Here is a 23,890-nt window from a genome sequence, read left to right as displayed (position 1 = left end):
TAGATGTTCAGCAGCAGGACTGGCCTCTATCCACTGTGTGTCAATAGTAACCCACCAGCTGTGACAACTAAGAAATGTCTCTAGACATTGCCAGATACCTGGGAGGGAGGGTGTCAAACTGTCCCAGGGTTTTTTTTTTTTTTTTTTTTTTTTTAACTGTCTCAGGGTTAAGAAACACTGGTCCAATGCATGGGTCTAGGAGTCACAAATCCATGTGTAACCTTGCATGAGTTAGCTACCTCCCTGAGGCTTGGCTGGTTTTCTCTGTAAGGTGGAAACAGTTCTCGTCTCATAGGTGGAGCTTACATAGCTCATGTAGATGAAGTGTATGGTCTGTCCCCTATGGGACATTGGGTGAGAGGAGCAAAGACTCCTCTCTGTCCTCACATTGAAATGCTGAGGCCTCTCAGTTTTATATTCATTTTTAAAAGTTATTTATTTATTTATTTATTTATTTATTTATTTATTTATTTATTCATGAGAGACACAGAGACATAGGAAGAGGAAGAAACAGACTTCCTGTGGGGAGCCTGATATGGGACTTGATCCCAGGACCCTGGGATCACAATCTGAGCCAAAGGCAGATGCTCAACCACTGAGCCACCCAGGTGCCCCTTTCAGTTTTTTTTTTTTTAAAGATTTTATTTATTTATTCATGAGAGATACAGAGAGAGAGAGAGAGAAGCAGAGACACAACAGGCAGAGGGAGAATCAGGCTCCATGCAGGGAGCCCGATCTGGGACTCGATCCCGGGTCTCCAGGATCATACCCTGGGCCAAAGGCAGGTGCCAAACTGCTGAGCCACCCAGGGATCCCCTTCCTCTCAGTTTTATATTCCAAGTATGTCTTTCTTGTCTACCCACTCTTCTCCATTTGCAATAGATTGAATGTTTACATCCTGCCCAAATTCATATGTTGCCATCTAACCCCCAGTGTGATGGTATTAGGAGAATGAGAAGGTCCGAGGGCAGAGCCCCTTCCACCACGTGAGGACACAGAAGATGGCTTTTAGCAACTAGGACGTCGGCTCTCACCACACTGAGTCTAACCTTGGACTTCCAGCTTCCGGAACTGAGAGAAACACACGTTCTTGTTGAAGCCACCTGGTCTACAGTACTCTGTGACAGTGGTCCAAATGGACCAGGACACCATTCCTACCCAGATTATTGACACTGCTCTGCATCTGGTTCTCGTAGCTTCTGTACAGCCTCGTTCCCCTCGGATCCACACTTCCCACGGCACACCAGGCCTTTGCGGTCCGGAGGCGCCCACCTCCGCAGCCGCATCTCTTGCCCCTCCTGGCCTTGAATTTCTAGTCTAGCCGCGTTGAAACGTGTGGCATTCCTTTTATACCATGCAGTTTCCTGCCCCCATGTACTCACACCGATTCTTCTGCCTGGCATAACCTCCCACACTCTGCAGATGCTTTTATTTTCAAGGTTCACTTGAATTTCACCTACTCCAAAAAGTTACACCTGGAGCCTCCTTCCCCCTGCTGGGCTCCGTGGTCAGAGCTTTCCTCGGTCAGAGCTGTCTCCTTGCCCTGTATTTTTGTTTCTGTATCTGTCTCTGCTGGGCTGCATGGGGAAGACATTGTGTCTTTTCATCTCTACATACATAACGTCTAGCTTATACCCTGACACACAGGGGGTGCTCAGCAAATATATGAGTGAATGAATGGCAAAGCACATATTACCTTCTATGTTAGGTTTAGAGCCATGTTTATGAGATGGTTATAAAATAGTCTGTAAATCTACTCTCTCTGGCTCAGAGGCAGGGCTTCCTCAGCCAGGGCCTGTGGCAGGCCCCAGCACTGACCGGTAACACTTGCATAAATGTGAGGTTGACTAATGACGCGGGGAGCGGCAACATAACAGATATCTGCTTACAACAGCACCGGGTGGCTGTTCTGAGAGTCAGAGGCACTTTCTTCACCTTTTCCATCTGGGGCCTTTCAAGTATGGCCCTTTCTGGCCGTGCACTCTTCTTCTAACTCCTCACTCACCTCCATTTGATGCACTGGAGTTTCTGCAGCTGGCTCACCGGCCCTTGGGACACAAATACGAAAGCAGTCCTAGGACTATGTGCAGGACCTGTTGGAGGTCCACTTGCTACTACTGTTCTTCAGGCCAGCATCCCTTAGAGGAGTGCACCAGGAGGTCAGGCCTACCTCTTCCCAGTGTCTGTCACAGCTGGGGCAGTGTGTTTAGACTCTCCTTACTAGGCCTGGGGAAGGAAGCCCAGGCTGGCCACCAAGAGCTTAGAGGTGCTTGGCCAATCTTACTCTCCTTCCTCCTCCAAAAACAATAAGGCTTTGTTTGTTAGGCCTGAGGTTATGGGCTTGGCCTTGGGGTCCTGAAAACCTGCTAAATCCCTTCTCCAGCTCTAGCCTTTGAGCCTCAGAGTGCTCCTCTGTCAGGTGTGTTGGGGGCGGGGCGCGGAGGAGTGGACAGACCACTCTGGGCCCTCCCTCCCAGTTTTCAGGGTGCTGCCTGCCTGTGCAAGGGGCTAGAGCCGGCCTGCCCGCCTGCGGGGGGCCGGCAGGGGACCCCGGGAAGCCCTCGGGCAGAGCGCTCCCCCAGCCGGAGGTCCGGCCAGAAAGGGCCGTGCGGCGAGGCGGGAAAGCTCCGTGGCCCCCGAACGCCGCCCGCCCCGGACACCGGGCTCTCGGGGGCAGGGGTCGGCTGGGTCCCGCGGGCGGGGCGGGAGGGACGGAGTCAGGAAATTCCCGGGAAATGCCTTCCCATTCCGGCGTTCCCTGCCCCCGTTCCTTGGGCGCTGACTCCTCGGACCCCAGGAGCGGGGACGTGAAACGCTGTCCCGGTGTGCTCTCGTCCCCTCTCCAGCCCCGGCCGCCGGGGGCTCGCGGCGCGTGGGGGTCCAGCGGGGCCGGCGCCCCCGAGTCCGCCGCCTGCCCGCGGGCGGGGCGCGGTCGGGCCCCCGGCGGCGGCTGGGGCTCGGGGCGCGCTGCCGCTCGGTCGCAGAGCTCGGCGCGGCGTCCCCCGCTCGGGTCCCGTTCGGCTTAAGCTGGTGTCACATGAGCGGCGGGGGAGTGGGAGCCCGGGCGGGGGCGGGGGCGGGGGCGAGCGCCGCGGGGAGGGGGCCGCCCGGTCCACCTATATGGCCGCGGCCCGCCTGACGGATGCCAGGAATTCCCAATGAAAGGCGGTGGGGGGAAGTTTGGGCAAGTCGGCCTGGCCAATGGAGAGCCTCGGGAGGCTCCCCCCGCCCCGCCGCCCCCGCCCGCCCCGGCTCCCGCAGCGCGAGGGTGTCCGCCCCGCTCACTGTGCGTGGAGCTCAGTCCCGGGCAGGCGGTCCGCGAGCTCCGGCCGCCAGCAGCTCCGCGAGCAGCGCCGCCGCGGAACCGGCGCCGGGAGCCAGGCCGGCCACGCCCGCGCAGCCCAGCCCAGCCCAGCCCGGCCCGGCCCGCCCGGCCCCCTCCCCACGCCGCCGCCGCCGCCGCCGCCGCCCGGAGAGAAGGTGGAGGAAGAAATCCAGCTCGTAGCACGCGCGCACCATCATGGACCATTATGATTCCCAGCAAACCAACGACTACATGCAGCCCGAAGAGGACTGGGATCGGGACCTGCTCCTGGACCCGGCCTGGGAGAAGCAGCAGAGAAAGGTCAGCAGCCCCCGCCCCGGCCCCCCGCAGCCCCCCGCAGCCCCCCGCAGCCTCCCGCAGCCCCCCGGCCCGGCCAGCGCCGCCCGCCTCGCTCCCGGCTCCGGGCTCCGGGCTCCGGGCTCCGCACGGGTTCCCGGCGCGCACGGGCGGGGGCGGGGGCGGGGGATGCGCGGCCGCCGCGCGGTGGGGTGTTGGGTTACAGGCGCGGGCGGAAGGGGGCGAGCCCTGTTCCCGGAGCCCGCGAACGCCGAGCGCGAGCGCGAGCGCGGGGAGGTGGGGCGGCCGGCGGGCAGGTCGCCCTGGGTCCGCGGCTCCGGCCACCCGGCTGCGGCCGCGCCGTCCCCGCGTGGGCCGCGTGGGGGGCGGTGCTGGGGCGGCTGGGCCGAGCCGCCGGCGAGGCGGCTGCTCGCTCGGGATCGCCCCCTGCCTGGCCGCCTCTCCGTGTGGCGTGCGGCGGCAGCGCGCTTCCTGGGCCGCCCTGGGCTCGGGACCTGCGGGGGCAGGCTGCAGGCTGCGCGGGACCTGCACCTTCCAGCCCCAGCCGGGGGCCGGGGCGCGGGGGGGGGGGGCACGGGGACGGGCCGCCGCCTCCGGGTCGGCCTGGAGGTGGACCTGCTGGAGTGCGGCTGGGGCCGCGAAACCAGGGGCATCAGCCGGTCCCCAGCCGGTCCCCAGCCGGTCCCCAGCCGGCCCTGTGGAGGCGGGGTCAGGACGGCAAACCGTTTTATTGCTTAACTCAGCTGCGGGCTTGCCTCTGCGTCCTGCCTCTCCGACACCCGCTTATTCCTGGGAGAAGGCGATTTGGGGGCAACTTGATCTGAGTTGCAGGGCTCCAGGACAAGAGGTTGTTCCCTGGGATACTTGGGGTCAGTCGTTGGGGTTCCCCAACGAACCCCTGCCTGGCCACCGTCCGCAGGCGTCCCAGACGCGGTGTGCAGGGCGCGCACCTCGTCACGGGGGCTGCGCTCGGAGCTGGCGGTGGGACCCGGGCACAGTGGCCGGTGGCAGGAAGAGGTCAGAAACCACTCCAGTGGGGGAGGAGGGGAGGGCGCCCCAACCCTGCCTCTGCTTCCTGCCTGCGCTGTGAGCTCTTGCCCCAGGCGGCCACGTACCCTGCACACCCTCCTCTCCCCCCCGCTCCTCCGCTGTCCGCTCCCATCCGGTCCCTCCTCATTTCATCCCCCCCCCCCCACCCCCGGCTGATCTGGGAATGGGGGGGGGGCAGGATGGCGCGTCCCTTTGGATAGTGCGGTTAGGGCTGGGCTTGAGGGAGAACGCTCATGTCCAAAAATGGTAACATTCATTCCCTTTTTTAAACTTAAAAGGGGGGGAGTTTAGGGAGCCGACTGAAGTTTTTTTTCCAGCCAAAGGCATCCTGTATTAGCTCACTCAGGAATCCTAAGCCCTGAATCGGCGCCCTTTTACTCACTTCATCAGACAAGCAGAGGTAATTTAAAACACACGCACAAAGGGCTTCCTCAAAGCGGGGGGGACCTGTGACCCAGGCCCTATAGGGCAATGGCAGGAGGGGAGCTGACTTGCAGTGTGGCAGTTACTTAAACATCCCTCCTCCTCTTCCTGTTGCCCCCCTCCTCCCTATGGGGGGGATGCTGGGGGAGAGGCTGTGACAGTCCCTCACTCACCAGGCTTATTTCCTGGGACAATTGGGCTGTTGGTGGAGCTGAGAATGGAGTGGGTAATTTGGAGATTTCTCATGTGGGCAAGGCAGGGTCGCCTTTTTAAAATTTCAGGGTGAAAAAAAAAAATAAAATAAAATAAAATTTCAGGGTGAGGCCTTTTTCAGACGAGATTTTAAGTTGGATAGGAGGGGGTGGGATTAGGGCGGTGAATGTCTTGGGATCTTCCATGGGGAAGAGAGGAGACATCCCTGTTTACAGAGCACCTATTGTATGCCTACTTGGGGCAGGAGTGAACAGGACTGGGGGATAAAGTTCCTGGAAGGGCAGAAACTCTTGTCTCCCCAGTGTTGGTCACGTCACGTCACTGGACCTGCTCATAGTATTCCATATTATCAAATGAATGAATGAATACATTAAATATAGTTGGGGAGAAAAATTATATTGCCTCTTTCTCTGTGTATACACACATAGATGCATAAAACTCTGCGGGGTGGTGGTGGGTGTGTTCCAGGCTTCTGCACAGCCAGGTGGGAACAGGGTCATCTGCAAGATCTGGTTATCTAAGGAGCAAACTCAACAGTTGCAAGAGCTGGCATTGGCTAATGTGAGCCTGGCACACCTGATGTGGAGGAGATGAGGGGCAGAGGGGGAAGTAACCAGCCCCGAATCCCAAATGGTGCATGGGTGGGGTGGGGGGAGGCTGGAATGCAGCCGTATTAGGGGCAGGGAACTTTCCCTCACTTGTCCCTGGGAGGTGAGGAAGGCAGGAAAGTTGAGCTTGGCATCCAGAGCCTTCATGGATCTCTGGACCAAGGGGAGCCAAAGTCTGCTTTGGCAGGGCTTGATGGAGGAGGTGGGGGCGTGGCACAAGCTCTGGGCCTGACTGAAAATCCAAGTTGTTTTTTTTTTTTTTTTTCCTGCTGTTAATTCTGTTACCTTGCATGGACCATAGCGTCTGAAAGAAAATTTCACCTAGTTCTCAGTGGGGTGGTGGGGATCAGACCTAAAGTTACTTGTTGCCTTTTTTTTTTTTTAACTGACTTATTTATTTGAGAGAGAGTGAGAGCACACAAGCACAAGTGGGAGGGACAGAGGGCGAGGGGGAGAGAATCCCAGGCAGACTCCATGCTGAGCGCGGAGCCTGAACCAGGGCTTGATCTCGTGATGCTGAGATCACCACCTGAGCCAAAACCACGAGTTGGATGCTTAACCGACTGTGCCACCCAGGCGCCCCAACTTGTTGCTTTTGACTGCTTCCCTGCTGACCGTGGGAGGTGAGGGATGAGGGGGATGAGAGCGGACGAGTGGACAGAGGAGGCTGGCCATTTCGGATGGAGGCAGGAGGGTGAGTGTCGGTGGCTGGGTGGGAGGACACTGCGGTGGGATACGAAGGCCTCCGGGGGGAGGCAGAGGGCCCTGTTTTTAGCTGTAGTGCAGTCACAACAGTTTGAGAGACTTCGGGCAAGTCGTTTCATTTCTCTGGGCTTTAATTAGATCACTCGACAAATGCTTTCCGAGCACCTACGCTGGCAGGCCCAGGCCCAGTCCCGAGCGCTGAGGCTGGAGGGCTGAGTGCCGCAGACAGGTGCTTCCGCTGCTCCCTCCTCCGTTCCGGGCTGCATTCCTGGCCTGCCCTGCCCATCCCGCGGGGCTCTTCCAGGCAGCGGTGAAATGATGTGGTAGGAAGTACTTCCTTGGCGACTGGTTAGGCCTCTGCAGATGCAGGTCGACGTCTGTGTGGACCGGAGGCATGACTCAAGAACCTGCAGCGTTTGGCTGTGGCTTGTCCCTTCTTCAAGGGATGCTGTGGGCTGGACTCCGACCCAGAATGCGGTGGCTTAGGGAGTTTGCGGGCCTTCACAATCTTCCGGACTTGCCTCAGGCTGAGCTCCAGTGCTGCCTTTTCGAAGGGAGGCCTGAACACCCATCTTCTCAGGATGACGATAGCCCTCCGTTTATTCCGTCACGTGCGTCTCCTGCACACCCTCGTGTGTGTGCCCGCTGGGGCCCAAGCCGGCCGGGGAGAGCAGGGACTCGGAGTAGCAGCACCCTGACTCTACAATTTCAGGCTTGCGACCTGGGGCAAGTTACTGTAACTTCTCAGCTTCCGATTCCTTCTTTAGAAAAAGGAGCTAATACCCCCACCTGCTGGGTTGATGAAGATTTGGAGAATGGTAGTTTTCAGCTATTACATTCTATTCTCGCTTCTTACTTGAATCATGGAGGCTCAGGTTTAACAGATCTCACAGATGCCAGCCCCGGTGGTTTTTGTTTTTGTTTTTTTTCATAGAAGACCTTAGTCAATATTTGTTGAGCTGATGGTATTGAAATCGGCATTCACCCGGCAGGTGAATAAAGGTGGTTGTAAATAGGCCCAGGTCCTGAGTCTGCACCCACATCATGCCAGGTCACAGGAAGATGGGTCACCTTGTTTATACTCCCTGCTGGATGCAGGACCATTGCAGGAGCTGGCCGAGGCCGCCGGTGGGGGGCGGGGGAGGGGGGCAGCGGCGGGGGTGGGGTGGGGGGGACGGAGACCTACCAGGGAGGGGTTTACTGGGGGAGGACCAGGACATCCACCTGCCATGAAGGTTAGGGCTGCAAAAACCAGAGCGATGCCTTGTGGAAGTAAAACGTGCAGGAGGAGAGAATGGACTCTCGTTCCGGCCCTCCTACCCTTCACTGTTCTGTGCTCCTGCCTGCTTCACCTCATGCCGGTGGCGTGGGCGCAGGGCCCAGCCTCTTCTGTTCTCTGCTGAATGCCTGGTGGCTAGCACAGGGCAAGTCCTGTTGTAGGTGGTCAAGAAGTAACGCTGAATAATTGGATAAATAACATCATGCATGGCTCCCAACTCGGGGATGGGTGGTGGGGACAGGGATGGAATGCTTGACATTCCAGACAAACCACCCATCCTGGGGCTGTATCCTGGCTCCAGCCTCTGCAGATAGATGTGCTCTGGGCACACGGCGTTCAAATCTTCACCTCTCCACCGACTTCTTACGTGATCTTCAGTGAGTCACTTACTTGCTCTGTGCCTGATGATGCCAATGGGGAAATGAGGAAATTAATCATTCCTGCCTGATAATAGTTGAGTGGAGGTTTAAACCAAGTAATGTGTGTAGGGAATTTAGCATAGCACCTGACACTGAGGGCTCAATAAATAAATGTTAACTCTTTTGAGGTGCCAGGATTTCTGTGGCCTTTCCCCATGTTCTTGGAGATAAGGTGGAGTATATAAACACGTCTTAGAGTGAGCCAACTCCTCGTTGGCTAGGAGGATATGGAGTTGTGTTCTCCTTGATCTTGGACCCTGAAGTAAACTCTGGCTCGTTCTGTGTCACTTGACTTTTTTGATAGCTCAGCCCCCTCACTGCAGAATGGTGTCGAATCCCTTGTCTACCCTTTACCTACCTCCTGGGTATCCTGCATGAAGAGATGAATGTGAAGTGCTCAAAAGCTTTGTCACTTGGTTATGGTACAGCTAAAATGACCTCAAAGTACGGATTTCTTCAAGGGGATACAGCCTGGAATGTCTTCAGGTCCCACTGTCAAGTAGCTGAGGGCATTCTTTGGGCCCTGCCCACGCCTCCTGGTGACCCGCCAGCCCTGCCTTGCTCTAGGACTGGTCACAGCTGCTTCCTCTTCCAAACCTGTCTCATACGGGTGCTCTGAGGACACGTGCCCCATGGTTTGGCAAAATGATCAACAAAACCTGAAGGAGAGGTGGACAGGGGGCCTTGGAGCGTCAGGGCTGCGGGGCTGCCTCTGGCTGCCATCTAGGCTGCTCTAGCACAGATGCAGGAAGGCCTGGAGTTCACTGAATACCCAGTTGTCCAGTTTTGAGGCATGATGAGCTCTTGAGGGGCTTTTGGTCACTGGAGATGGGCTTGTCGAAGTCATAGGCTCGCAGGCTCCTGCAGGGTCGGTGGTCACCAGCCTTTTCAAAAGGAAAAGGAGGAAAGTCATTTCCTGAAGCTGGCTTCTTGAGGAGGGTCTGCTAAGGCTGTGCTCAGTTGAGTTGGGGGTGCGGGTGGGGGGAGGCTTGGACCCCTGGGCCCCTCTTACAGGCAGGGCTGAGGGTGAGGAGGTCAAACCAAATGGGCATCCTGTAGTTTGTTGTTTGTGGTCGGGATTTGGAACTCTCTTTTCCTTCTCCAGGAAGGCCTGGGGCTGGGCACCTGGCCAGTGGCCACAAACCGTAAGCCTGGCTTGAGGACTTGTCGCACAAGACCTGGTGCCTCCTGTGGTTCTGGAACCAGGGTGGGGCAGCCCAAGCCTGAGACATGAGATCTGCTACTGTGTGTCTCAAGAGAAGAGTCAGTGTTTCTCTGTCCTCTACCTTCTAGTCCCTTCTTAGTGTAAGAACTTCAACAATTTCTCCCGGTGGAGCCCATCAGTGAGCATTGTACCCTAGATGCTCCACCCACCTAGGGTCTTGCAAATCATGGTTTAGGTGGAGGGGGAACCAGGAAGATAGAAAAGTCACACGAGGCAGTGCCAAAAATGGCCAGAGGTGTGGTGTTGGCTGCTGTAGGGCAGGAGCCAGCACTGCTGCCTGCAAGGGTGGAGAAGGGGAGGAGCTGATGGCATTTGAGCTGCATCTTGGAGGATAGGCAGGATTTGAAGATTCTGCTGGGAAGGCGATGTGTGTGTGTGTTATAAGGGAGGGCAGGACAGGAAGGAGCAAGGAGAAGTGTGGAAGGGCAGACTGGAGGGCAACAAAGTGTAAGCTGCTGCCGGCCGGGGACACCCCCTCCCATTGTTCTTGCTCCCAGAGCTGACCTCTCACCTTTCTGAGAGGCCAGGCTGTGTGTACAGCTCACAGGTGGGGCTTTTGAGCCCCACGCCTGTGCAGGTGTTGTTGGGACCATCCCCACCAGTGAACCCCGCCTGAACTGCCCTCACCTGTAACCCACACAAGCTTTTCCTAGGACAGGGTATGCAGCCAACCAGCCGCGGTCTCAGGCAGCTTCCCCACCAGCCCTGCTTTTCCCCCATGAGAGTTTTGCGCAGTGGCAGTATCGTAGCCACTGAGGTTTATCTCAGGCGCAATTATTGCTGATTGAAAACTTTTCCCCTGTGAGTATGCTCAGTGGGCACACATCTCTGCAAGGGCCTGGGGAGCTGGGCTCACCGGAGAGGTCCCAGAACCCACCAGCTGGTTTGGACCGTGTAATCTGCAGCTTCGCAGGAGGTCATGGCTCGGGGGCCACGGGCAGAGGAAACCACTGTTCTGGCCACATGGGGTCAGCCTGCCGGACTCCTGATTCAGGCCCAAGGTTCTGCCTCATTGTTGGGGCACTAGTGTCCTGCTAAGTCAGCATGAATTGCCCAACCTGGCCCTGTTGGAGGCAAGGGGCTTTGGGAGTGGTGGGCACAGGAGACCCAGCAAATCAGGGCTTAGAGCCATCCTGAAAGCCCACCTTCCTCTTCTTTTTTTTTTTTTTTTTAAATAGATTTAATTTTTTAGTAATCTCTATACCCAACATGTGGCTTGAACTCACAATTCTGAGTTCAGGACTCACATGCTCCATTGATTGAGCCAGCCAGGCGTTCCTACTTCCTCTTAACACCTCAAGGTTTGGGATCCCTGGGTGGCGCAGCGGTTTAGCGCCTGTCTTTGGCCCAGGGCGCGATCCTGGAGACCTGGGATCGAATCCCACATCAGGCTCCCGGTGCATGGAGCCTGCTTCTCCCTCTGCCTGTGTCTCTGCCTCTCTCTCTCTCTCTCTCTGTGACTATCATAAATAAATAAAAATTAAAAAAAAAACAAAAAACACCTCAAGGTTTCTCCCTGGGTCCCAGTCTAGGCATTAAGTTCAAGTTCCCAGAAACCTTCCTTCTCAGTGGGTAGGGGATACATTTTTACAGAGAGGGCTGGTCAGGTGCTCTCTTCTCTGCCTTGCCTGCCGTAGCCCTTGCTCCCATGTCCTGGAGCTGGGGACTATCTGGCGATTCTCAACATGCTGGGTACCTCGAGTCTGGTATGGTGATGCATAGGCCCCAAAGCCACGCGGGCAACTGTCATGACACCAACTTGCTGCTTTTGTGTGCCCAATTCAGCCCTTCCAGACAAATAAGCAAAAATAATGGCAGTCCCCAACAGCCTGGGCACAGTCATCTTCCCAAAGCCAAGCCGGGAGCAGAACTGTACTTAAAAAACAATTCTTTTTCTCATCATATTCATAGTGGCTCACCCTTCTGAGCACAGGCTAAGTGTCAGGCACTGTGTCGGGGACTCTCTGTTACATTAGCACATCTGATCCCATGAGGTGGGCACTTTATTCCCATTTTACAGATGAGGTAGCTGGCTCAGAGCAGCTGCCTAACTTCCAAGATCACACAGCCAGTAAGAGGTGGACCTGGATCTGCAGCCAGGCAGCGTGGATCCGGTGTTTGCCTCCTCGCCACTTTGCGGCTTATGAAAGAAGTGCTTGGGACACCTGGGTGGCTCAGTGATTGAGCGTCTGCCTTCGCCTCAGGTCGTGATCCCGGGGTCCTGGGATCGAGTCCTGCATCAGGCTCCCCCTGGGGAGCCTGCATCTCTGCCTCTCTCTCTGTGTCTCTCATGAATAAATAAATAAAATCTTAAAAAGAAAGAAAAGTACTTGTGTTATCTAGGACCATTTCACTGGAGACAAACATCTATGAAACAAAAACCCAGGGATTAAAACATTCCGGAGTTAGATAGATAGTGGTGATGATGGCACAACCTTGTGAATGCACTGAAAATTATATACTAAATATACTAAAACTTGCTCAAAATATGTATACATGAAATATATGTAAAGACAGTCTAATATATGTAAATATAATATATATTATATATAATATATATTATATATATAAATGTACCCTCAAATGGGTGACTTTTATGGTATAATTCTATCTTAATTTAAAAAACCTGAGAACATGCTAAGCGATGCAGAGAAGAAAATGACAATTGCCTGTCCTCCCACCTTCGGAGCTAAGCAACCTCACAGGAGTTTCTGGTGCTCTGCCTCCTTGCTCCTCTTCCTCACTGGTGTTTACCTGTTCTCTCTTGCTCGCTGTTGAAGATCAGGGATCCAGGTTCATGGTGAGTGAGTGGGAGAGCCACAGAAGAGGAAGATAATCAAGAGGGGTGCCTTTCATCAAAAGCTTGATGATGTTACCCTGTGCTTGGAAACTGCTTAAGAATAGATCACAGATGAGCACAGGCAAGTAGAAAGAAGGCTGGGGTGGGGAAGCAGGGGGTGGCTCTCCTCATTTACCCAAGGCCAAGTCCGCCTGCATATGCACCTCTAAACCCTGTTGGTCTGGCATGCTTCCCACCTCTGCAGCCCCAGCCTTAATGGGGTGGGGGTGGAAGTGTCCACCTGGGGCAGCTTTCCCCAGGGCCTGAGCCCTGGGAAGGGGAGGGGGCTCAGGGTCCTCCCCCAGGAGGCAGCTGCCTGCTCTCAGGGTTGCCTAGCAATAGTGGGAAGAGGTGACTTAGCCCACTACAGAGGCGGGAAGAGAATGAAAAGCAGCCGGGGATGGAAATTGGGAGTAGATGCAGAGGATGCTGTTACCCTGGAAACTGACTGCTTGGTCCTTGGCTGTAATGGGCTACTTTGGGGCTGGGGTCTGTTCTTTATTGAGAGGTGATGGGGTCCTCTCCTGGCCTGGGGGGTGGGGGTCACCGAGAAACCCCTCTTGTACATGGCTTGCCTGTTAGGCATGTTCTGTCGGTGGCCTCGTTTAGCATCCATGACAGCCTTGGAAGGGACATGGGATGATTCCTCTTGACAGATGAAAACCTCAAGCTGGGAGATGGGAGTGTAAGGTGGTCAACAGCTGCAAAGCGAGAAGGGGAGGAAGGTGCTGGTGCCCTGGGTGCTTAAGGGGAACCTTTTGGTTTAAAGCATTTCCCAAGCCCAAGATCTGGGAGGTGATGTAAACATTGTCAACCTCCTGGGGACGGAAGAGAGGATGAGAGAGGGAAGGCTGGAGAGGAGTGTTTTCTGCTTTATGCAGCCAGCCACTATTTATTAAGATTGTCTTGGTTCCCCAAATAAGTAAAACGACTGATCGTTTACTATCTCATGATTGTACGGTTTGCATTACTTAAATCTGTCAAGTCTATGAGGAAGGTACTGTTATTTTCCTTGTTACAGACAAGGAACCTGAGGCTCAGAGAGGTTAAGTATCTTGCCCAAGATCAACCAGCTAGTAGGCCAGGTTATGAATGAGCCCAGGCTGATCGACCTCTGAACTCAACTCTTAAGAAGTACAAACCTTTTGCTCTTCCTTTTTTAAAAAATATTTTATTTAAATTCAATTTGCCAACATATAGTATAACACCCAGTGCTCATCCCATCAAGTGCCCTCCTCAGTTTCCGAACCTTCTGCTATTCTTAGTTTATATTTTGAGAGACAAGGCTTACGTAAATAAAATCATAAGGAACAACTAAAGATGACTTATAATCAAGTACTCATTATAGAATTCATTTTTTTTAAGATTGATTTATTTGAGAGAGAGAACATGAGTGGGAGGGGCAAAGAGAGTGAGAGAGAATTGCAAGCCGACTTCCAGCTGAGCATGGAGCCCAATGCAGGGCTCCATCTCACAACCCTGAGATCATGATTTGAGCCAAAACCAAGACTCTGATACTTAACCAACTGAGCCACCCAGGCGTCCCAGGACTCATGTTTCTGGTTTCTGTTTTTTTAAGTAACTCTATTCCCAATGTGGGGCTTGATCTCATGATCCCGAGATTAAGAGTTGCATGTTCTACTGACCGAACCAGCCAGGTGCCCCATGATTTACGATTTTTGATGCTTTCACATGTGGTTTTGTCTTCATTAATCATGATGAGCAAACTTGTGAGGGCTTACCCCTTTTTTATAGACAGGGCAGGTAAGACTCAGAAAAAGTTAAATGACTTTACCAGGGCCTCTCAACCTGGATGGGGCGGAGTTGGTTTTGAGTTCAGGTCTTTGCCTGGAGGGTCTGATAGGCGAAGCCAGGGGAGCAGGGCCTATCTGAAGTTACTCCCCAGGTTGAAAAGGTAGGAGAGTGTTCTACTTGTATTTCTCCACACTATTCAATAGGAGTAACTGACAGGATAGACTCAGGTCCCCCAGAAGCTGCAGGGCCCCCCGAGTCCTAGAGCCCAGTTTTTGGGAACTGGAGTCCCAACTTTAAGACTCAGCCCTGTCCCTCCTCTCCTGCTCTGGTTCCCTCCCGCTTCCCTTGCTCATCTTTCCCTTTGTTTGGTCACCAGGGGAACTGAGCAGGCTTTGAACCAGGTAGCTGAGGCTCCCTTTTTATTTTGGTTTCCAATGAAACACAATGCCTGAGGTTCCTGTTTAAGCTTTGAGATTGTTAAGAAAGTTGGTGAGGGATCGTTGGGGGCTTAGGTCGGAACAAGCAGTTCTAGCTTTTCAGCGCTGCGAGCCAGGCCAGAGGACAGGCCTCGGGGTAGGATGGCGCCCTTCCTGCCCCCAAGTGTTGAACCTTTGGCCTCAAAATCAGAGGCCCCAAGTGGTTCAGCTGAGGCGGAAAAGCAGTGGGGGAAGGGAGCTTTTGAGCTGCCTCCTCTCTGCCTTGTTTTTCCTGTTTCGTGGTGGTTGGTACCGTGGGCCCGTTCAGAGCACAGACAGGGGCCTGCGATTTGAGGCCAGGCCGGGGCTTGCAGGTGAGCATTTTTTATGAGCCCAAAGAGTTATTTTTTAAAAGCCACCTGCAAAGCTGATTATAAACGGGTGGGAATAGAATGGAGGGGTGAGGGGTGTTGAGCTCTATTTTCAAATCGTCTGGAGGTGAAACGACAGGAGGGGTGGGGACGTCGAGGTGGGTGGCCTCCTTCGGGCAGGTCTCCTAATGGAACTTGGCTTTCCAGCTCGGAGGACAGGCTCGGAGGCCAGGCCGCAAGCCCTGTGCGTGGGCAGGCGGGGGCCTGTTACAGTCCCACCCCACCGTCTCTCCTTGTGTCCACTGTGGGGATGTGCACCGTCCCAGCCTATGGCTTGGGGATGGAGAGAAGTGGAGCTTTTCATTCTTCCAAGTCCCGACACCAGGGGAGAAGATCCTTGCCGCCCCCCAGCGTGGGCTCTGCAAGGGAGGCAGCAGCTTTTGCGGAGGTACCCGCAGTCTTGACCTTTGTGTCTGGCCTGGGCTGTGAGTGAGTGCGGGTGTGCAGGCTGTGCATACGTGTGAGTGCAGGCACTCATGCGTGTGTGTCTCTCTGGCTTTCAGGAGCCCCTGTGTTGATTTTGGCCACTGCCTTGACTTCAGCAGAGGAGTGGCTCCCTTTCAAACACCGCAGACATCCTCCAGATAATATATAATGGCACTCTCCAGTGGTGTTCCCGATATTTCGGAAAGGCCTTTCTTTCCAGGAACCCGTAGTGCTTTTCCAGACTTGGCTCTGGGAGCTGGGAGATGGAGGAGGCGGCTCACGAATCCTGCTTTCCCGTAGCAGGGGAAGCGGGGCCAGACCCCTGGTTTCCTGCCCTTTATCCTGGATCCTGGCTGGGACCGTCTGGAGGTATCTTTGCATGTGTGAAACCCTGAGGCCTCTTTTTAATTTAGATGTTTCCCCAAACTTAAGTCTCAGTGAAAGCCAATCTTTTTGTTTGTTTGTGTTAAGTTAAACAGTAGTTAATTTAGAGGTTCATTGTAGGTAAGGAAAAAAAAATGAAGGAATGCTGCACTAGGGTCTCAGTTCAGTGGGCCTGTCTAGAGCCCTTGTAATGGAGCTGCTTGGCACAAGCAGTAAGGTCACAGTGGGGCACAGGGGTGCCAGGCTCGGGGACCTGCCCCTGATTCCCTTTCTAGGGGAGCTGCTGGCTCAGAAGGCCCAGCAAGGCCCTGGCCCAGGGAAGGTATCTGGGACTATGGAGCTGAGCATCTGCCCCTGTCTCCTGCCCCTCCTGCAGTGTGTGCCGACCCTGTAGGGTGCTGTGGGCTAGGCACTGTCAAGGGGTTCCCAGCTATGAATTCATTTAGTCTTTACATCACCATTATGAGATGACTTAGCTGCAGGGAAAGAATAAATGAAAGGCCTGCAGAGGCTCAGGCGGTTCCAGCTGGTATTTCTAGGGTTTTCTGCTCTGGAGGCCAGTGCACAAAGACCACGTGTGTTACAGGCAGAGGTGGGGTGCTGGCGTGCTCTGCCCCGTGCTGTTCCCTTCCTTCCTGGGAGTAACTGGCTTTTGGTTCGGTGCTTTCTGTCCTCAGCCCGTGTTCATACAGTCCCTGCCTGTGTAGTTGTATGTTAAATGGTGTCACACCGACATAGCACCCTGCACGCACCCTGTCCTTTCCTGTGCCCTGGAGCTGTGGCGGTTGGACTGGCTCCTGTTCATGGATGAGACCCTGGCTGAGGCCTGGAGGGGCTGGGGGACTTGAGGAACTTGTCTGGGTCACTCTTACAGGTGGCAGGGGGACCAGAAGCTGGGTTTCCTGCCTCTGCGGGTTGCTCCGTGTATTGCACCTGTGGCCCTGTGCCCCCATCCCCCACCCCCACTGCACTGGGTTCAAAGACTCCCCGGTATTTGAGGAGGGAGGACAGGAGCAGCCAGCCTCAGTTTCTTCTTTTCTTTGTTGCCACGAGTTTTTTGGTACCTGGCTCACATTTCCTGGGTGGGGGGGCGGAGGTGCACCTACACCCTTGCCTGCTGCCCTCTTTTTCCGGGCCTCCGAGAGTCAGCTTCTTAGGGACTTGCCGCCTTGCCAGTTTTTCTCCTCCCAGGGTAGCAGTTATGCTTTTATTGCTTCTTGATGAAGCAAATATGTAATGACAGAAAGCTACTGTGAATTTGGGAATGCTTCTAAATGAGTTTGCATTTTATGTCTCACAGTGGCATCCTGCAACATTTGGAAGTTAGTCGTTCTCTGCACAGAGAGTTTTGGAAGAGGCCGAGGTGGGGAGCCACAGCTGAGCCCTTCTTGGCTGGGCCCCAGGGGCAGCCGGTGGGATTCCAGTTATGCCTCCCTGCCCCTGCTTGGTTTCCCGGCTCTGGCCTTTTCTTCCTTCTCTGCTGGCTCTTAGCCACTCAGCGCTTGCCTCGCTCACTTAGCGCCTGGGTAGAGGATGGGCAGGAGGGAGCTGGAAAGGACAGGCGTGTTGGCAGCCTCTTGGCAGTCCTCATCACCCTCGCTTCGGGCATTGTTGTGAAACTCTTGGCTCTGAGGACATTTGGAGGGTTCTCAGGGGATGTCACTGATCTATGAATGACTTGGGGCTCCTTGGATGATTGGAGGTCTCGGGAGCCCCTCTGGTAGAGATTTTTTATCTGGGGCTCCTGGAGGCTCTGCTACTGTGATCCAGACACACTCATGTCACCTCATCCCAGAGCCTTGAGGCCTAGAAGGGTGGTTCTTAAACGTGACTGGGCATCCGAATCACCCAGAAGGCTTGTTAAAATACAGATGCTGGCCTCCATCTTCAGGGTTTGTATCGGTCTGGGGTGGGGCCTGAGAATTTGCATTTTTAAAGAGTGAGCAGACACCTCAAAGCTACTAGCAAGGGAGGTAGACACAGGCAGGGGTGAAGAACTGGGGCTGCTTTTGCCACCTACTGTAGAAGTCTTGACGTAGATGGTGACTGACGATTTTTACAACCTCGTGCCTCCTCCTCCCCCTCCCAAATAAGGGAAAGCTGTGTTCTTTCTCAGTTTGGGTGGCAGGCCTGGGGACAGAACTGTGCTCCTGTACCCTGAGCAGGGTGGCTCCTCAGGGGTCTCCTGTTAGCACGATATAGGTGCCCACCAAATACTAGATGTGCTGAACGGTGATGCTGGGTGCCTTTGGAGGGGGTGTGGTGGCCATAGTCCAGCAGGAGATGTCTGACAGATGCTGAGGTGTTGTGTGGCTCCAGTCCAAGTCACCAAGGGCCACAGCAGTTATGGGGCTGATTCCAGGTCCCAGAGCAGAGCCCAGGCTGGCTCCCCAGCCTCATAGGTGTGCCCTGGAGTCTGGAGGAGGCCAGAGGTCAGGGAAGCCGGCCTTAATGCTTGAGATGGAGTCTGAGCCTAGGATGACCTCAGGCCCTGCTACACGCCCCACACAGGGCGTCTGATTGCAGGGTGGCCTGGAGCCCGTGCACAGCCCCTGCCCCCGCCCTGCTGCCCCCCTCCAGCTCCCTGTTAGGCAGACCAGCTGTGTGTTCTCTTTTGGCCAGCGGCCCCCTTCAGATCCCTCTCCCGAGGTACTGGCCTTACTGACACGTCTCTGCTCCTGGCTCCTGTTGCATTTGGCTAGGCCCCCTACTTCAGAAAAATCCTAGGGAGTTTCTGGTCCTCTCGTGTGGCTTTGGGGGCCTCAGAGGAAGTAAAACCTCCTTCTGGCCCCAGCCCTGAGGGTTCTCTCTCAAGTGGTGGATGGCAGCAGCCTGTTGTCTTTAGCCACAGCGGCCTTGGGGTGTGGAACCAGACAGAAACTTAAGGCCCTCCAGCTTACCAGCATGTGGGGTCCAGCAGGACCTTGCTCCCCCCTGCCTCCCTTTCTGTTGGGACCCTGGGGGGTGGCATTTAGGAGAGGAGTGGGTGTGGAAAAACCATCCTCTTTGAACTGTCAGTTCAGAGAGCTTGGCAGTGCTTGGGGGGACCCTGTTCTTTCCCCTTGGAACAAGGAGAACAGTCGTGCATTATGTAGCAGGGCCACAGGGGACCTGCGGTTTGCTCTTAGAGCTGCCTGTGGCTGCAGCGTGATGCTGGACAAGCCATGCCTGATCCTTGCCTGTAACACTGGGGTGCGGGACGGGGGCTGGGTTATAGGACGATAGGAGTGCTGTGTTGTGAATGCCTTACCTGGATTATCACATGGAGATGATCTCTAAGGTCTGGGTCAGTGCCAGCATTCTGTGTTTCTGTCCTCTTTTTTTTTTTTTAAGATTTAAAAAATTTATTCATGAGAGACGCAGAGAGAGGCAGAGACATAGGCAGAGGGAGAAGCAGGCTCCCCGTGGGGAGCCTGACGCGGGACTCTATCCCAGGACCCCGGGATCACGACCTGAGCTAAAGGCAGAAACTCAACCACTGAGCCACCCAGGCGCCCCTTTTCTGTCCTCTTGGTGGGGGTTGCTCAGTAGAGCCAAGCACTTCTAGAGGTGATCTTGAAGTTGATTTCCTGGGCTTACCAGCCTGGCCTTGAGACTAGCTATTTTGCTAACACAAGACTCTTATCTTTAGAAGTCTTCTGTGTCCTCAGCTTTCAGGAATTTGTTCCCACCCTCTAGGGAGTGTGTGGGTGGGGCCAGGTGAGTGAGTTTTCCTTATGGATCCAGCTGTGCTCTGCATCTTGGGCCCTCTATGCACTCTTATTCTGCAAATGCCTGCTTGGGGTGTGGCCACTTGGGAAGCCAGGTGCCTGTGGAGGGTTAGGGAGCCTTATTTGGGATTGGTGAAGGGTCCCTTAGCTCTGCCTTCTATCTAGTCAGGGTGTGGTCCGGGGGTGAGGAGAGCATCTCTACCCCACTGCAAGGTGGACCGTTCATAATCGGTCCTTTGTGTAGGCTTAGCTGCGTCACAGGGCTGGTGCGAGGTAGGAGAAACTCCAGCCTGAGCCAGGGAGCAAGGATTTCAGCCTGGAATCTGCCCAAGGGACTGGTGTCAATAGGCAGCCTTGTCCTTCACTGTGTTTATTTCCAGAGCGCTGCTGTAGCCCTTCTTTCCCTTGTAGCGGTTTGAAGAAATCAAACCATAGAATGCCAGAGCCCAAAGGGAACGATACTGTCACCTGGTCCTCCCCCCTTAGATGAAGAGACTGAGGTCCATAATGGTGATCTGACTTGTCCAAGGATGCTCTGCCATGGGTTCATTCCTGGCGGGGCTGGTTTAGGGAAGGAGTGTTTATTCAAGCACATATAAACCGTCTTCTGAGGTCATCCTTGCGGGTGGGCTCCAGAACACCTGCGGACAGACAGGCAGCCTGAGCCTCTGTGCTCTGAAGGCAGATGGATGGAGCTGCTGGGGTTCCGGCTGGTGTGTGGGTGGTCAGGTTCAGGTGCATTTCACACATGACGGCAGCTGTGCTTTGCCACGTTGGAGGTGGTGGAGGACAGGTGGGTCCTTGTATGGCTGTTATTGTACTCGGATGTCCCCGGGACTGGCTCCCGAGATTGCAGTTGAGGAGGGGAGTGAGAGATGAGCCAGAGGGTCAAGGCGGGTGGTGCCGGTGGTGCAAGTGGTCACGGTCCTGACACTAACAGTGAACACTTATTACCACGTGCCCAGCCCTGCGCTAAGTCTGTGATGTGCTTTATATCCATGAATCCGCATAACCACATTGTGCAGTGTAGATACTATTCCATTTTCATCTCCACTTTACACAAGAATTTGAGCTTCAGTGAGATTAAATAATTTGCCCCAACCCACATAGCTCGTGAGTGGTATTCTGGCCTTTGAACCCCAGGCTCCCAGATCCGAGCCCGTGATCCTCACCACTGGCCTGACTGGAGACCGGGAGCCCCTCACGAGAGATGGAACTGGGTCTCCACCTCCTTGGGTCCCAAATGCCTTTCTTCTGACACAGACATTCTTACACATTCCTGCGGAACCTGGAAGTGGTCTGTTTTTAGAGCTGCCTATGACTGCTGTGTGATGCTGGACAAGACACCTGCTTCTCACCTATAACATGGGGGGTGCTGAGTGATAGGTTGGTGGGGGTGCTCCGTTGTGAAAGCTGCTGGGGTTCTGGTCCCTGCCCCTGTAGGGCCCAGTGCCCTGTCAGGCAGCTCAGGGCAAGATGGCGGCTTCTCTTGGGCCTCTTCTTTCCTCCCCACGTCTTTTCTGTTTCCCGCTTGCTGTGTGCGGCACCCCAGGCACTGGCCATCCCCAAGGCTGTTCTTGGAGGAGGCTGGCCTGGGCCTTGCCTCTGGGGAGAGGCAGACTGTCAGGCCTTCCGGGGAGCATAGGGGTGCTGGCCATGCCTTTACTGGCTACTTCAGAGTGTGGCACCTTCCTGGCCATGTCAGGGTTGGGGGGGCCTGTGTCTCTGGAAGTGCTTCAGGCTCCACCTGCTGACACAGTCATGGTGGGTATAGGCCCTGTGTGGCTGGTTCATATCACGCCCTCCCATTATCCCCACAACAAGGGAGGAGGCATTAGCTCTTTTTACAGGTGAGGGGGTCAAAACCCCGAGAAGTCAAATAGCACACTGAGGCTCGCATGCTGCATACAGATTCACGCTGGGTCCTTGGGGGCTGCAGTGCCCGGAGCGAACAGAAATTGGCAGCTGCCTCAAGAAGACAAAAGCACAAACCTCAAACAACAAGGAACCACTGCTCAGCCTGGCTACAGGGTCCTGGGTGAGGGCAGGTTGGGGAGAAGAGGCATTGCTGGCTTCCTCGCAGAGAAGAGGCCAGATGGAGAGCATTCCCAGGTTCGCAGGCACCACTTACCCATTAGGCTGGGGCTGGGACATCGCTCAGAAGAGCTCAGGCGGGTGAACATCGTGGTGCAAGGACAGCGAGAGCCAGTCTAAGCCTGTCTCTTGAATCTGGCCTTGACTCTGTGATTTTTTTTCTTTGCATTTCAAGCTACGTCGTCATCTAGACCTGTTCATAGGCCGTGGGAGCCTGGTGAATAACACTAATGCAGGAGTCATATGAATTAACTCTTTGAATGCTGTGTGCCTGGCACTGTTCTTAGCTTTTTTACATCTAAGCCCTGACCTATGAAATCTGCACAATAGCCCTGTCAGGTGGGCACTAGTATCCTCATTTTACACATGGGAAAACTGAGGCCCAGAGAGGTTTAGTAATTCTCTCTTTTTTTTTTTTTTTTAAAGATTTATTTATTTATTTATTCAGAGAGAGAGAGAGAGAGAGAGAGGGGCAGAGACACAGGCAGAGGGAGAAGCAGGCTCTGTGCAAGGAGCCCGATGTGGGACTTGATCCTGGGTCTCCAGGATCACACCCCGGGCTGCAGGCGGCGCTAAACCGCTGCGCCACCGGGGCTGCCCAGGTTTAGTAATTCACCCAAAGTCCTGCAGCTAGTAAGTGGCAGAGCTAGGATTCGAATCCAAGGCTTTCCAGTCAATAGGACCATGATTCCCTTAAAATCAGGGACCTCCATGTGGCCTTTATTTCAATCTCCCAAGCTGGCCTAGCACCTGTTACTGAGAAGCTTTAGGACAAGTTGTAATGGTAGGATGACGGGTGTTTGGGTCCTGCCCTTTGAGGGAAAGCTGGCTTCTGCAGGTATCCTGTCCTGGCTTCCTGTGGGCTTGTGAGATGGGCAGCAGCCCTGAGGCCCACCCTTGGTGTCCTGCAGCCACTTACTAAATGGGGGGGCACCCCTGTACAGAGGGAGACCCCAAGGATAGGTGGAGGAGGCAAGGCTGGGGAGATAAGCCCAGGAGACACGGTGTCCAAAGCCCCTCATTAGCTCTTCTTCCCTTTGGGGAAATCGGTATTGTCTTCATGTCACAAGTGCCATCAGGTGTTTAATTTTCTGGGCGAGGTAAGATAGCAGATAATTTATTTATTTATTTATTTTTTTATTTTTTATTAAAAATTTTTTTTTTTTAAATTTTTATTTATTTATGATAGTCACAGAGAGAGAGAGAGAGAGGCAGAGACATAGGCAGAGGGAGAAGCAGGCTCCATGCACCGGGAGCCTGACGTGGGATTCGATCCCGGGTCTCCAGGATCGCGCCCTGGGCCAAAGGGCAGGCGCCAAACCGCTGCGCCACCCAGGGATCCCAGATAGCAGATAATTTAGAATTTAATCAGGTTTTCAACTCATGGGGATCCCTGGGTGGCTCAGAGGTTGAGTGTCTGCCTTTGGCTTAGGTCATGATCCCAGGGTCCTGGGATCGAGTTCGGCACTGGGCTCCCTGCAGGGAGCCTGCTTCTCCCTCAGCCTATGTCTGTGCCTCTCTCTCTCTCTCTGTGTGTGTGTTTCTCATGAATAACTAAATAAACAAAAAGGGAAAAAAGGGTTTCAATTCATGGCTGGTAGAGGAGGAGGTTCTTATTTCTCTCTTTATCCACCATGCCTGGCATGTGGTAGGCACTTAGGGAATGTTCATTGCATGAATAAGTTAAAAAAGAAAAACCTCATTATGGAAAATTCAAGTACAGGAGTAGAGAATAGCATAATGAATCCCAATGTACCCATTACCCAGCTTCAACCCTTAGCAGTGAAGCCTCCCTGTCATATTTAGCCATCTGGGCTAGTTTACGGTGAGATTAGTGCACCCATGTGAACTGCTCTTCTCACTTGTAAAAAGGACAAGCCTCCAGGGATGGCATGATATTATAGTTCTAATGCAAACTCACCCTTGTGTGGCCATGTCACCACTGTGCCAGGCATGGTGCAGTGCTCCAGAAGGTTTGAATGACTTGGTAACTGGCCACATGGCACCACTCCAGCCCCAGGGTGGGAGGAAAGTTTCCAAAGGATGAGTCCAGCCAGATATTTGAGGTGATTAGACATATGGGGCCAGGGGCACCGCAGCCAACAAAAGTCTATCCACTCAGTTCACATTTCCTGGGGGGGGAAGGGGAGGTCGGGTCATTTCATCTTTTTTAATGACACTCTTAAAAAATATTTTATTTATTTATTCATCAGAGATAGAGGCAGAGACATAGGCAGAGGGAGAGAAGCAGGCTCCCTGCAGGGAGCCTGATGCAGGACATGGTCCCAGGA

The 23,890-nt window shown here is 54.4% G+C and overlaps 1 protein-coding gene and 1 pseudogene across 3 annotated transcripts in view; both read left to right on the top strand.

Moving 5' to 3' along the window:
* The first annotated feature begins 3,269 nt into the window (after nt 1-3,269).
* The window catches only part of ACTN1 (actinin alpha 1), a 94,748-nt gene continuing 74,127 nt past the window's right edge, over nt 3,270-23,890 (top strand). For all 3 annotated transcript variants that reach the window (XM_025444163.3, XM_025444162.2, XM_025444159.3), the window contains exon 1: nt 3,270-3,625. In XM_025444163.3, the coding sequence (XP_025299948.1) occupies nt 3,521-3,625 (105 nt within the window). In that variant the 5' untranslated portion in view covers nt 3,270-3,520. The remainder of the gene's footprint in view (nt 3,626-23,890) is intronic.
* Nucleotides 10,268-10,397, top strand: LOC112658234 (U4 spliceosomal RNA; annotated as a pseudogene).

This window comes from Canis lupus, chromosome 8 (genome assembly GCF_003254725.2).
Source record: "Canis lupus dingo isolate Sandy chromosome 8, ASM325472v2, whole genome shotgun sequence".
NCBI classification, from domain to species: Eukaryota; Metazoa; Chordata; class Mammalia; order Carnivora; family Canidae; genus Canis; species Canis lupus.
Note: the sequence above shows the minus strand (reverse complement) of the source record. Positions and strands in the feature narration are given on the sequence as shown.